This window comes from Lynx canadensis, chromosome A3, assembly GCF_007474595.2.
Source record: "Lynx canadensis isolate LIC74 chromosome A3, mLynCan4.pri.v2, whole genome shotgun sequence".
Lineage (NCBI taxonomy): Eukaryota > Metazoa > Chordata > Mammalia > Carnivora > Felidae > Lynx > Lynx canadensis.
In genome coordinates, this window is record NC_044305.1 from 1386762 (window position 1) to 1398772 (window position 12011).

At 65.9% G+C, this 12011-nt stretch overlaps 1 protein-coding gene across 1 annotated transcript; it reads left to right on the plus strand.

The window, feature by feature from the left end:
• The first annotated feature begins 2639 nt into the window (after positions 1-2639).
• GATA5 (GATA binding protein 5) lies at positions 2640-11002 on the plus strand. Its single transcript, XM_030309228.1, has 6 exons — positions 2640-3183; positions 4326-4501; positions 8896-9021; positions 9809-9896; positions 10214-10341; positions 10694-11002. Exons 1-6 carry the CDS (start codon positions 2640-2642, stop codon positions 10847-10849), a joined length of 1218 nt encoding a protein of 405 aa, XP_030165088.1. The 3' UTR covers positions 10850-11002.
• The last annotated feature ends 1009 nt before the right edge of the window (positions 11003-12011 follow it).

The following is a 12011-nucleotide window of genomic DNA, read 5'->3' on the forward strand; positions in this document are numbered from 1 at the left end:
AATGGTGTCATTTGTTCTAATTACCCAGTTTAATTATTAGCTGGGTGACCTTGGGCGCGTTAGCTAACCTCTCTGTCACCTGTTTACCTGTTTGTAACGGGAACAATAATAACATCGTGTACATCCTGAGACTGATGCGAGAATTAAGAGGAAACACCACAAGACAAAGCACGTGGCCCACGGAGGCTGGAACTTGCTGTTCGAGGACTGACGGCAGTTTATCCCTGGTACAGAAGACAAGCCCCTGCCCCACGGCCCCAGCCTGTTCCCAGGCCGGTCGTGGATCTTTCCTTCTTCTCTGGACCTTTCCTTGGGGGGTGGGGGTGGGGTCTCCCCGTCTCGCCTCTCTTCACCGCCAGTGGCACTGGCGGGACATCCCCCCCTTTCCATGTCCACTTTCTCAGTAACCTGGGCTCTGAGGGCAGAAGGAGTGGGGTTCGACCTGCTTTGGGCCCCCCAGAGCTGCGAGGCGCCCCTGGCACAGCGAGCTTCTAGGACCCTGAGTAGCACGGGGACACCTCTCCGTCCTTCGGGTCCCACTTTGAAAGAGCTAGAAGAGGGAAAGATAGATCCACTGGCAAAGTCCAGAGAGAGATGGGCAAAGGAGGGGCCCCGGCTCAGACCCCAGAGGTGGGGAGAGCGGGCACCACAGGAGTCCATCCCTGCAGGTGGATGGGAGCTCGGAGGGGTGGAGGGTGGAGGGGTTAGGGTGTGGAGGGGTGGGAGTTGGGGGAAGGGGGATAGGGGAGGGGGGAGGGGTGGGAGAGGGGTGGAGGGGTGGGGTGGGGGAGGGGGGAGGGGGAGGGGAGGGGTGGGGTGGGGGAGGGGGGAGGAGTGGAGCGGTTGGGGGAGCATAGGGGCAGGGAAGCAGTCCGGAGCCCCAAGGCCACCTGCCCCAAGGCCATGCTCCCCTTCCCCGTGGCACCTGACAAGGCTTGTGGAGAATCAGGGGCCTGCCCTGGAAACTTCTGCGGGGTCTCCAGCCAGGGTGTGAGTGGGGGGCCTTCCCTGCCACCTCCCAGGACAGTGCTTCCTGGGCAGCCCAGCCAGGTTCACCCCGGGTGCCTCAAAGAGCACCCCAAATCCCTGCCTGCTGTCAGCACAGGGAACGCAGGGAGAGGCGCAAGCGGTGGCCGTTTCACCGACCCCCACCCCAGGCCTAGAGCCCCAGAGTCTAGGCCACCATGGAGGTGCCATGGGCAAAGGTGAGCCAAGGGCCCATTTCTTAAACGAAGGACATTCACAGCGCCAAGTCCCGCACTCAAGGGCTGTCTGGTAAGCCCTGCTCCTACCCAGCCAGGGTCACCCAGGCAGTGCTGTGACAGCAGCAGAGAGCTTGGGGCCTGTGGAGGAGACAGGGGCATCCAGCAGGAGGCTGAAGGAAAGGCCATCTCTGCCACAGTGCTGCCACCAGGGGGCCACCCAGGGAGTGCCAGGGGGCACCTCAGGGACCCAGGTGGCCTCCCACCCATCCCACACTCCTGGATCCTGGAGGAGACCTTCCGGAGCCCCCGCTCCCCACCCCACCGCCTGGGCCCAGGGAACATCCGCCGGGAAGGGGGGGGGGGCGAGGCGACAAGGAGCACAGACAGGTGGCGCCCCGCCTTCGCCCCCTCACCTCCGCCCGGCCCGCTGGGATCCCGCGCGGTCAGAAACTGAGGAAACTGCGGGACTCCGGCTGGACCCTGGGCAGGAGGGCCTCGTCCACCCGGCTCCAGCCCAGGGACACCGAGCTGGGCGGTCCCCGTGGAAGCCGGATCCTGGCGCTGGGCCCCGAGTCCGGGTGCAGAGACGGGGCCCCACCACGGCGCGAGCGGCAGCGGACTCGGGCTCTCGGACTCGTCCGCAGGGCCCCAAACGGACGCCAGGCCGGCCTCGGTGCGAGCGGGGCTGGCGACGACGGAGGGGTGGGGGTCCGAGAGTTCCCCCCCCGCCCCCCCAGAACAAATTTGGGGACGTCCCCGCGTCCCAGCTGGCCCGGCGCCCCCACCGAGCGCCGGCTGGTTCCCACCGCCCGCTTCAGCGGGGACTGGGCGCCGGGTGCCCCGCGTCCCTGTCCGGGACAGGCGACGGGGCCTGCTCCGGTCACGTGGCGCGGCGGCCGCAGCCCCAGCGCTGACCCCGCGGGAAGGGAGGAGAGAGGAGGGGAGAGGAGGGAGGGGAGGGGAGGGGAGAGGAGGGAAGGAGGGGAGGAGAGGGAAGGAGGGGAGGGGAGAGGAGGGGAAGGGAGGGGAGGGGAGGGGCGGCGGGGCGCCGGGATTCCCTGCGGGACCGCGCGGCCCCGGGCTCCCAGTCTCCAGCCCGCCTGTCGCCCGCCCGCCGAGACCACCGCGCCCTCCGCTCCTCGCCCCCAGCCCGTGAGCGCCCCACCGGGCCCGGCGCCCTCTCCCAGCGCGGCGCCCCCGCCCCCCCGACCGCGGGCCCTGGCGAGCGCACCCCGGGAAGCTCGGAGGCCCGGCCGTGGAGGAGGTGAGCTCGGCGTTCGGGCTGCGCCGGGGCCGCCGGGGGCCACCCGCGCCCCGCCGTGCTGACCCCGCGGCCCGCTGCGGAGCGGGGACGCGGGCGCCGAGGCGGCGCACAGCGGCCGGGAGCTCGACGCCGGCGCCCCCTCCCCGCGGGTCCGGGCCGCGTCGGAGAAGATGTACCAGAGCCTGGCGCTGGCCCCGAGCCCCAGCCAGGCCGCCTACGCCGACTCGGGCGCCTTTCTGCACGCGCCGGGCGCCGGCTCCCCGGTGTTCGTGCCGCCCGCGCGCGTCCCCTCCATGCTGCCCTACCTGCCGGCGTGCGAGCCGGGCCCCCAGGCCCCCGGGCTAGGCGCGCACCCCGGCTGGGCGCAGGCGGCGGCCGCAGACTCCTCAGCCTTCGGCTCCGGCGGCCAGCACCCGCCGGCCGCCCAGCCGCCCGGAGCCACCGCCTGCCCCTTTCCGCACGGCCCCCCCGGGCCCGGCAGTGGGGGCGGCGCGGGGACCCGGGACGGCGGCGCCTACCAGGGCGCGCTGCTGGCGCGCGAGCAGTACCCGGCCCCGCTGGGGCGGCCGGTGGGCGCGTCCTACCCCGCCGCCTACCCCGCCTACGTGAGCACCGAGGTGGCCCCGTCCTGGACCTCCGGACCCTTCGAAGGCAGCGTCCTGCACGGCCTCCAGGGCCGCCCAGCTGGCCTCCCGAGCCGCAGAGCCACCTTCGGTGAGTGTGACCCTGGGGTGCAGTCCTGCACCCGGCCAAGGCTCCCGCGACACCCCCCCCACCCCCGCCAGGCCCAGAACTGCGGGACAAGTACACGCGGGCAGAATACAGCATCTGCCACAATGTCACCCACCCTGAGACCAAAACTGCCGTCCTGGGCTTCCTTTCTCCTGAACCCAACCCCCTGGGTCTCACCAGCTGAGCTCACCTCATACGCTCTTATGAGAAGTTTCTAAGTGGTTTTTATAAAATTCAGAATACGATTTATTTCAGTAAGCGGCCACACTCTGCTCCTTCTAGAATGTTTACATATTCTAATTTGAGACCTGGCTTCAGTGGCTCACCGCCCGCCCCCGGGGTGCCAATTTGGATAATCGGATTCCAGGCCCCTCAGGCGCATTTGCTCCGGTGGGGGGGGGGGGTGCACGCCTGTGTTCGCCGCAGGCGGGAAGCCCCTGGGCCGCCCTACTTCATGGGTGCAGCCTCGCAGGCCCACCCCCAAGCCGCCTCGGCCCCGACTGCCTCCAAGCCGCAGGAAGCGGGTCCCCTCCGCCGTCACCCAGGGCGGCTCCCGCAGGACTGACCCCCACCCGGCCCCCACAGGGCACCCGGTGCCGCCGGGGAGGGAGCCGGGGACCTCTCCCTTCTGCCCTGCGGGCCCCTGAGCGGTGGCACAGGCCCAGCTGTGTTCCACGGTGGTCGCCACCCGAGCAAAGCCGACAGGAAAGGCAGGGGCTGTAGGCTCTGTGGGATGGCACCATCCACTCAGCCCGGCCCTCCTAACGTCCCGTTTTGCAGAGGCCGAGGGAGGCCCTGGGGCCACCTCCCTCCGCCGGTGCTGACCACTCCGCCTCCCCAGGGGATCAAAACTACACCTCGGTTCTAAGGGGAACCATTCTGTTGCCGCCCGGGGGTCTGACTGACTTACCTTCCCCCACCCTTCAAGGCAACCCTAACCAGCTTCTCTTTTAATCTGGCACAAACTTTATAAGATGTAAAGTTAAGTTTCAAAGTAAAATTAGACAAAATAAATGTTAAAATAAAATGAAAGCCAGGGACACACACAGCGGGAAGACGCAGCAGACGCTGGGCCCCGGGGAAGGGCAGTGCCTCGGCCCGCGACCAGCTGCCTGTCCCCCCAGTGCCGGACTTCCTGGAAGAGCTCCCTGGTGAGGGTCGCGAGTGTGTCAACTGCGGGGCCCTGTCCACGCCGCTGTGGCGCCGTGACGGCACCGGCCACTACCTGTGCAACGCCTGCGGCCTCTACCACAAGATGAACGGAGTCAACAGGCCGCTCGTGCGCCCACAGAAGCGCCTGGTGAGTGCCGCCTGCAGGGGGCCGAGCTGAGTCCCCAGAGAGGCTGGGTGCCCCAGCAGGGGGCCCTGGGAGCGCTGTCTGCCGTCCATCCGGGAGCCGCCGGGAGGCCCAGGCCCCGCCACAGGCCCTGCCCTGCCCAGCGCGCCTCCGCAGAAGGGCTGGGCTCACTGAGCCCAAGGCGGTGCTGCCCTGGGTCTGTGGGCCCCCCCGGAAGAGGGGCCACCCGGTGACTCTGCCCGGGACCCGGGGCACAGGATGGCTGTGGACCCAAGCGGCCTCCTGGGGCTCAGCCCTGCGGCTCCGAGGGTGGCAGGGGGCGCAAGGTGACATGGCCCGGGCGTGAGGTTTGGAGGGAAAGGTGGCCGCTGGGTGGTGGCTTTGTGGCAGGGGGTTGAAATCCAATGCAGGAGGGGTCCTGGGGACCCCTGCTCTTGGGGAGCACTTCCCCCCCCCCCCCCCGATACCAGGGGGCTGGAGCTGAGACCGGGTCTGCGGTGGTTCCATGCGCAAAACTTGTTTTCACTTTTGGTTTCTCCTGGCGTGTGGCTGGGTGCTGAGCGGAGAGGACCGGGGACTCACTTTTGCCCCCAGCCGGGCAGAGTCCCCGGAGGCTGTGTGAAGGTTTCGAGGCGCTAGTTCTCTGCCGTCTCACCGGCAAACTTGGAGGTTCGAGTAATTCTGCGCGTGGCAGGGCCCGCCTTTGCAAGCGGTCTAGAGTTCGTGAGGCCACAGCGACTCCTGAGTCCTGGGTCCCGGCGTGGCTGTTTCTGGGGATGCCGGGCCTTCTGCTCTAATGCTGGTGTGAGCCCTGTCACGGCCGGTCAGCCGGCTCTGGCCGCTTCTGGTGCATCGGAGGGCGGGTGGGGGGCTCGTCCCTGGAGGCTGCTGCAGGGGGCCCGGCTGTTCTGGGCTTCCTGGTGCTCAGGCGCTGGCCCTTGACGGGAAACCCAGACCTGGCGGTGGAGGCGCACGACCGATCCAGGCTCCAGACCAGGCAGGCAGGAGGCAGCGCTGACCCAGGCAGTTTGGGGGCAGCCACTGTTTTCCTCTCCCTGTTCGAGCCTGGAGTTTGGGGCTCCGCGGGTCCCCTAATTCCCCTCCACCCACACTGTGCCTCCCGGAAGGAGGGGATACCTCAGAATCCATATCACCTCCTCACTTATGTTTCTGCCCCTGTGATCATGCCCCCCCCCCCCCCCCCCACACACACACGTACAGCACTGGCTTGGCACCTGGTGTGGCCCTCACAGATGGGGAAACAGGCTAAAGCAGAGGTGTCCTGGGGGACTGACCCACCCCCCAACTCCCAGGGAGCAGGCCAGCTGCTCCTCTGCTCCCTCCCTTCTCCCCCGGGGGGTGGGGATGGGAACACTGGTAAACAGGAAGAGAAGGTTCGGATCCTCCCGTCTCTGCCCCCCACCCCTCACAGGGCTCACCTCCCAGCAGAAAATTCCTGACGTGGGGGTAAGCAGGCAGGGGCCATGAGGCATTGAGGCATTCACCTTCACAGCAGCCCTGTGATGACCCCAGGGCTCAAGCCGCTCAGAGAGTGGCTTCCCCCAGCAGCCCGGCGCAGCAGGGCCTGGGACTGTCCGCCTCCCCGCCCCCGCTGGTGATGCACCTGTCTGGGGTCTTCGGCCGAGGCCCCTGCACCCACTGTCCCCCTGCTGCGTTGGAAAGATTACTTTAGGTGGGGTGCTTGGATAGGCCTTAGCCCGCTCTGTGGACTGGTGCGGCCTCCGCGTCCTGGTCCGGGGCACAAGGAATGATTAGCTTTAAGGACGCTTTGTGGGGTGGAGAATGCCCTCAACTTACCCCCCCCCCAGGCGGCCGGCCTCAGAGGGTGGTCGGTCAGCTGGTCATCCCTGCGTCCAGGCCCACGCAGATCTGAATGCGGGACGAGCCTAGGAAGGGGACCCCTAGAGGGGTCCTACTCCCCTCTCCTCCGAGCTGGCTCCTCATGGATGGTTTCCTCTGATTTGTCTCTGGGCTCCTGCCTGGCACTCAGGGAGGGTGACCCGGCTGGCGGGGCCGGGCTCGTGTGGAAACTCGGAGATTCTCGGGGAGTGCTGAGACCAGAGCCCAGGCCCCAAGGCAGCCGTGGCAGGGCTGGGCCGGTCACCCCAGACGTGTCCCTGCTCGTGCCTCACTCTCCCTCATGGGTGGCCAGCACCGATGCCCCCGGAGAGAATTGTCCTAACCTTCTTTCAAATGATTACAGAAGTTCTAGAAACTTGTCACCAACAACACAGGAATGTGACAATAACCAGTGTGCGTCCACCACCCCTAGGCCTCACCCCCAGTCCCAAAGGAGTTCATATCTTTTCTGCCCTTTGCATCCTGGGTGCATCTTAGTCACGGGCACGGACCTCTTACCTGAGGCTTCTGTCAGTGTGGGCGAGCGAGTGGGGAGAGTTGAGGTGGCCCCACGGACACCTGCGCGCCTGCTTGTGTGGCCAGGTGCTCAGAGCCCTCCGCCACCCAGCCCCACCCCACCCCAACGTCAGAGCCCTGCGGCCAAGGCCAGAGGGCCCCGGCGGCGCCACCTCCAGGAAGGGGCCCGCATCCTTCCAGGAGCAAATCTGGACCTTGACTGAGGACCCCGGGTTTTCCTTCCCGCACAGGCCGCCTCACAGGCTTGTCCCTGGCACGGCCTGCCCTCGGCCAGCAAGGGACGCACGCTTTGTCAGGTTAAGCGTCGACCGTGTCCTTTTCCGAGAGCGGGATGAGGGGACCCACTTGAAATGGGGCCGTGCGCCCTCCCCCCGCTGTACCTCTTGTCGTGAGTTTCGAGCTGCGTCTCTTACTTTGAAAAGTGGTTTTCGCTGTGTGAGCTGGCCTCACCCCTCCCAGCCCGAGGAGCAGCAGTGGCCCCTCTCCCTGCTCCCCGCTCCGGCTCTCGGCCCGCCCTGGCTGGGCCGCCCAGCGTCCTGATTTCTTCACTTGAATCAGACGCGTGCGGAGCCTAGAGCTGCTGCAGCCAGCAGCCTTTGAAGTTTAACTTCTTTTGAGAAGAACAGACCAAAGAAGAAAACAAAATACAGCGGCGGGGGGGGGGGGGCCTGGCCGCTTGTGCAGGCAGCGAGGAAGGACAGAGGCTCGGGCGTCTGTCGGGGCAGGGACGGCACCGGGGATGTGTCCCCGCAGTGCGCTGGGCTCAGGGGGGCGGTTCCGTCCACCCCGATGCCTCCGGCCCAGCAGCACCTCTGAGCCTCGGTGCCCCATCCGTAGCACACACAGCCCGACGAGGCGAGAGGAAAATACAAACGAACAGACTTTTTAAATTTTTGTCCAGGTCCTTTCTTCCCCTCTTTTTGTTAATCTTAATTTATGTTCACTAAGAAAGAATTCACTGCTTAATCCAGGTTCCAGATTTTTCCCTTGCACTCCCAGGGTACAGAGAGACGGCTCTTGGACTTCTGGCTGTTTTACACACACACACACACACACACACACACACGCGCGCGCGCGCGCGCGCGCGCGCGCGGCATCGATTCCACCTGTGGTTGTTTCCACACCTGCGGGGGGGGCGGGGGCGGCTGCGGGGCGGAACCGAGGCTTCTCTTCTGGCAAGACGCACAGGCGACCGTGAGGACGTTTGTGGGAGGTGCAGGCGAGCTCTGTGTGTGTACTCGTGAGTGCCGCTGAAAACCAGCACTGTCGTTCAAGGCCCCGCATTGGCACCCTCGTGCCCTGGCCTGAGTGTTTCCGTAGGAAGGATTCAGCGTGAGGAGGCATGATGGCCCAAGGGGAGGGGTTCGGACTCCTACTTTTCAATGATGGTGCAACTTTTCTGGGAGGTGTGACGGCAGTATGAGCTCTAAGGGAGCAGCTGGATGGGGAGAGCGGAGGTGCAGGAAGTGGGGCCCTCGGTGCAGCCCAAAGGGGTAGGTCAGGGTCACACACAAGACAGTCAAATGTGAATTTCAGATAAACAGCAACTAGCATTTTAGTGTGAGTATGTCCCAAATACTGCACGGAGGCACACTTCTGCGAAGCCTTTGTTGCATATCCGAAGTTCGCATCTAGCTGGCATCCTGGTGTGTGAGGTTTTGTTTGTTTGTTTGTTGCCACATATGACAGCCTGGGGAAGGTCCTAAGGCCCCCTGCCATGCCAGGAAGGTGGGTGGACTGGCGGGGGTGGGGAGCCCGGGGCCGGGGTGGACCGCAGGAGGGCGCCCCCTTGTGCGTAGCTCCTGGCACCGAGAGGCAGATGGGAGAGAGGGCCGGGGCAGGGAGACGAAACTCAAATCGTGTCCAGTAAGAGCAGCTGCCTTCCAGACAGAGTCAGGATGTGGCCTCGGCTTCCCGGGGAGGGACTCGGGCGGACCCTGGTTGACTCCGGGTCCAGTGCTCCTGTCTCCGCGGCTCACACCAGCCTCCCCCGTGCACAGACCTCGTCCCGCCGCGCTGGCCTCTGCTGCAGCAACTGCCACACGACCAACACCACGCTGTGGCGGCGCAACGCGGACGGCGAGCCGGTGTGCAACGCCTGCGGTCTGTACATGAAGCTGCACGGGGTGAGCGGACGGGGTGGGCGGGGTGAGGACTGGGGGGGCGGGGCCTGGGTGAGTGAACGGGGCGGGGCGGGTCATGGCCGGGGCCGGGGCCGGGGTGACTGGAGGGGGCATGGGTGGGGCAGGGGCGGGGCCGTGTGGGGGTGGTGAGGACTGGATGGGGCGGGGCGGGGTGAGTGGAGGGGGGAAGGGGGGGAAAAGGGGAAGGCGGGCCATGGGTGGGGCAGGGGCCCGGGTGAGGACTGGGTGGGGCGGGGGAGGGGCGAGTTGGGGGCGGGGCATGGGGCGCGGCGAGTGGACGGGAGGGGGGAGGCAGGCGCGGGGCTGCCCTCTTCGGGTCACGTGAGACACGGGGCCCTGAGGAGGCAGGTGGCAGAGCGGGGCCGAGCGTGTTTCCCGCGTGGCCCCCACTGACTGCGCGCTCCAGGCCTATGCTGTTACCGTTAGGCCCTTTTCCCAGATGGGCCTACTGAGGCTCAGCGTCGCTGAGGCAGGTCTGCAGCCATTCAACCTGAGACAGGGGCAAGGCCCCTGGTGTGGCCTCTGTGCGCCCCTAGAGCCCTCCTGGCCCCTACAGCTCTGGGGGGTTGGGCCTGGACTGGCTCTTGCCCGCTTTGCCGGGAGGAAGGCCCCAAGCCCAGGGCCAGCAGCTCACCAAGGGCTCTGACGACTCCGTCACCTCCCAGAGTGACTAGCTCTGCAGGGCTGACATCAGGGCATGTGGCCATTCAAGAGGCCCAAGGGTGAGAAAAGACAGGACCGGTCACCCTCCCCTGCCTGCCCCTGCCAGGTGCCTCGGCCGCTGGCGATGAAGAAGGAAAGCATCCAGACGCGGAAACGCAAGCCCAAGAACGCTGCGAAGACCAAGGGCTCTTCAGGTGTGAGGGACCAGGGCCCCTCGGGATGCCAGGAAGAGGCCAGTCCCCAGCCCTCCTGCGGGGTACACGTTCTCCCCTTGGAGTCGCTTTGAGTGTCGCAAATTCCCACCCCTAGAGATTTGCACGTTTAGTTCCAGCATTGCCCTCCCAAAGCACAAGTACCCCTGATTCTGCCCCGGGACCCGTCCGGTCTGGGGAGGGGCCGGGCGGTGCGAGCCTACCCAGCTGAGGGGCAGCAGGGCAGGTCGAGGGTGCCACACCCAGTCCCTCTGACCCGTTAAGTGCCCAGTACAGCTGGATGTGCCCCCCCCTTCCAGGATGCAGCACAGGGAACCCCACGGCCTCCCCGCCCGCTGTCCCGGACACTGAGAGCTCAGCAGCTACTTTGAAACCCAAATCCAACCTGGCATCCCCTTCGTGCCCTGGGTCCAGCGTCACCTCCCAGGTAAGTCAGGTGGGGTGGAACCGGGGACCCAGAGCTGGCTCCCGGGCACCTCCTCAGGGAACCCTGACTCGCCCACCAGGTCAGACCCCCATCAGCGCCCCCAAGGGCCTCTCCCAGGAAGGAGCTCAGGGCTGAGCACTCAGTTGGCCATTGGTTCCAGCAGCTGACCTGTGGCACGCTCCAGGCTGAACGCCCTCACGTGTTGTCCTGTCCGTCACACGGGGCCTCCCGCCCTCTTCCAGGGTCTGAGAAGGCCTCTGACGACAAACGTCCCGGTCCCGAGGGCTCCCTACGCCAAGCGAGGCCTACTGGCCAGTCCTCCATTCTCGTGCTTCCCCTGTTCCCCCTGCAGGCCTCTGGCCAGGTGAATGACCCCCTGGCTCCCAGCCACTTGGAGTTCAAGTTCGAGCCCGAGGACTTTGCCTTCCCCTCTGCAGCCCTGGGCCCCCAGGCTGGCCTCGGCGGGACCCTGTGCCAGGAGGCCTGGTGTGCACTGGCCTTGGCCTAGGGCCTCGGGCGTCCATCGGACCCGCCTCGCTGCCTGCCTGGCTCCAACACGGCAGAGGGGGACCATCCGGTCCATCCACCAGAAGACGAGCCAGCGGGACCTTGAGGCGCTGGGCATCCCTCAACACGGTGGCGGGGAGGTCTTCTGTACAGACGGCGGTCGGGCCCCGGAGAGGGGGAGAGGCTAATGAGAAGGCCTTGAGCCCCCCCTGCAGACAGCAGGGGACTCCCCCAAAGGCTGTGTGACACTGGGCCACTCCAGCCGGGGCTGACCTGGAGGGCCCACTACCGACAGTTCTCTTGTCCACATCTGCCATCGCCGTGTTGACACATTGTGCCAGTTGGAAAAAAACAAACAACAACAAAAAAGCCACCTGTTGTAAAACCAGGATCACAAATGGAAGGGCCGAGGTCAAGCTCAAGCAGGCAACGTGAATGAGGGGAGCCACCCGACATGGGACCTCCTCAGGCTCAGGATCTGTTCCTTTTCTCACATTTGACGGATAAAGACACGGCACAGAGAACTTTCCCTCCCTGTGAGTGAAGGACTGCTAGGGACGGATGTGCAGGTTGTGCACTGTGCCAGGATGCCACCCCAAGGGCAAGCCATTCACACCAGCGTCGTCGTCTACTTGTGTATTTATTTGGATGATTTCCCCAGCGGGGGCAGTAAAGGGCCTCATTCTGACTGAATCTGTGTATCGTGACTGATTCTGACAGAGTGAAGGCCCTGGGGTCCTGTGCTGACCCCACAGGCACTGTCAGTGCTGGTGGTGGAGTGACCGCATGTCCCGGCCTACCTCGGATCATCCCAGCAGGCTTGTCCCAGAGGAATCCTTACTAGCCCCCCTTTACTTGCGGAAGCCCTCCCCCCACGCTGGGGTGACCCCTTAGTTGGTCAGGCCGGCTAGAAGGAGCTGTGCCCGAGGAACCGAATGACGAGCAGCCACCGGGGTCGGGGAGACAATGAGGCATGGAGGGGAGCGGGGCGCGCCTCGCCAGGGGCCTCGTCCTCGTTTCCGCTCAGTTGCCGCCCTTCGCCAGCCAACATCCGAGACAGCAGGAGCAGCTGCCAGCCGCCAGGCCTCCTGGCCGAAGCTCGCCTTTCGTATTTAAACACCGTGGTCCCTGGCGTTAGCTTCCAGAACGCGTCCTCCTGAGGC

Coding starts and splice junctions, on each gene's coding strand:
- GATA5 (XM_030309228.1), top strand. CDS start 2,640: ATGTACCAGAGCCTGGCGCTGGCCCCGAGCCCCAGCCAGGCCGCCTAC. Junction 3,184..4,325: donor GAGCCGCAGAGCCACCTTCG/GTGAGTGTGACC, acceptor CTGTCCCCCCAG/TGCCGGACTTCCTGGAAGAG. Junction 4,502..8,895: donor TGCGCCCACAGAAGCGCCTG/GTGAGTGCCGCC, acceptor CCCCGTGCACAG/ACCTCGTCCCGCCGCGCTGG.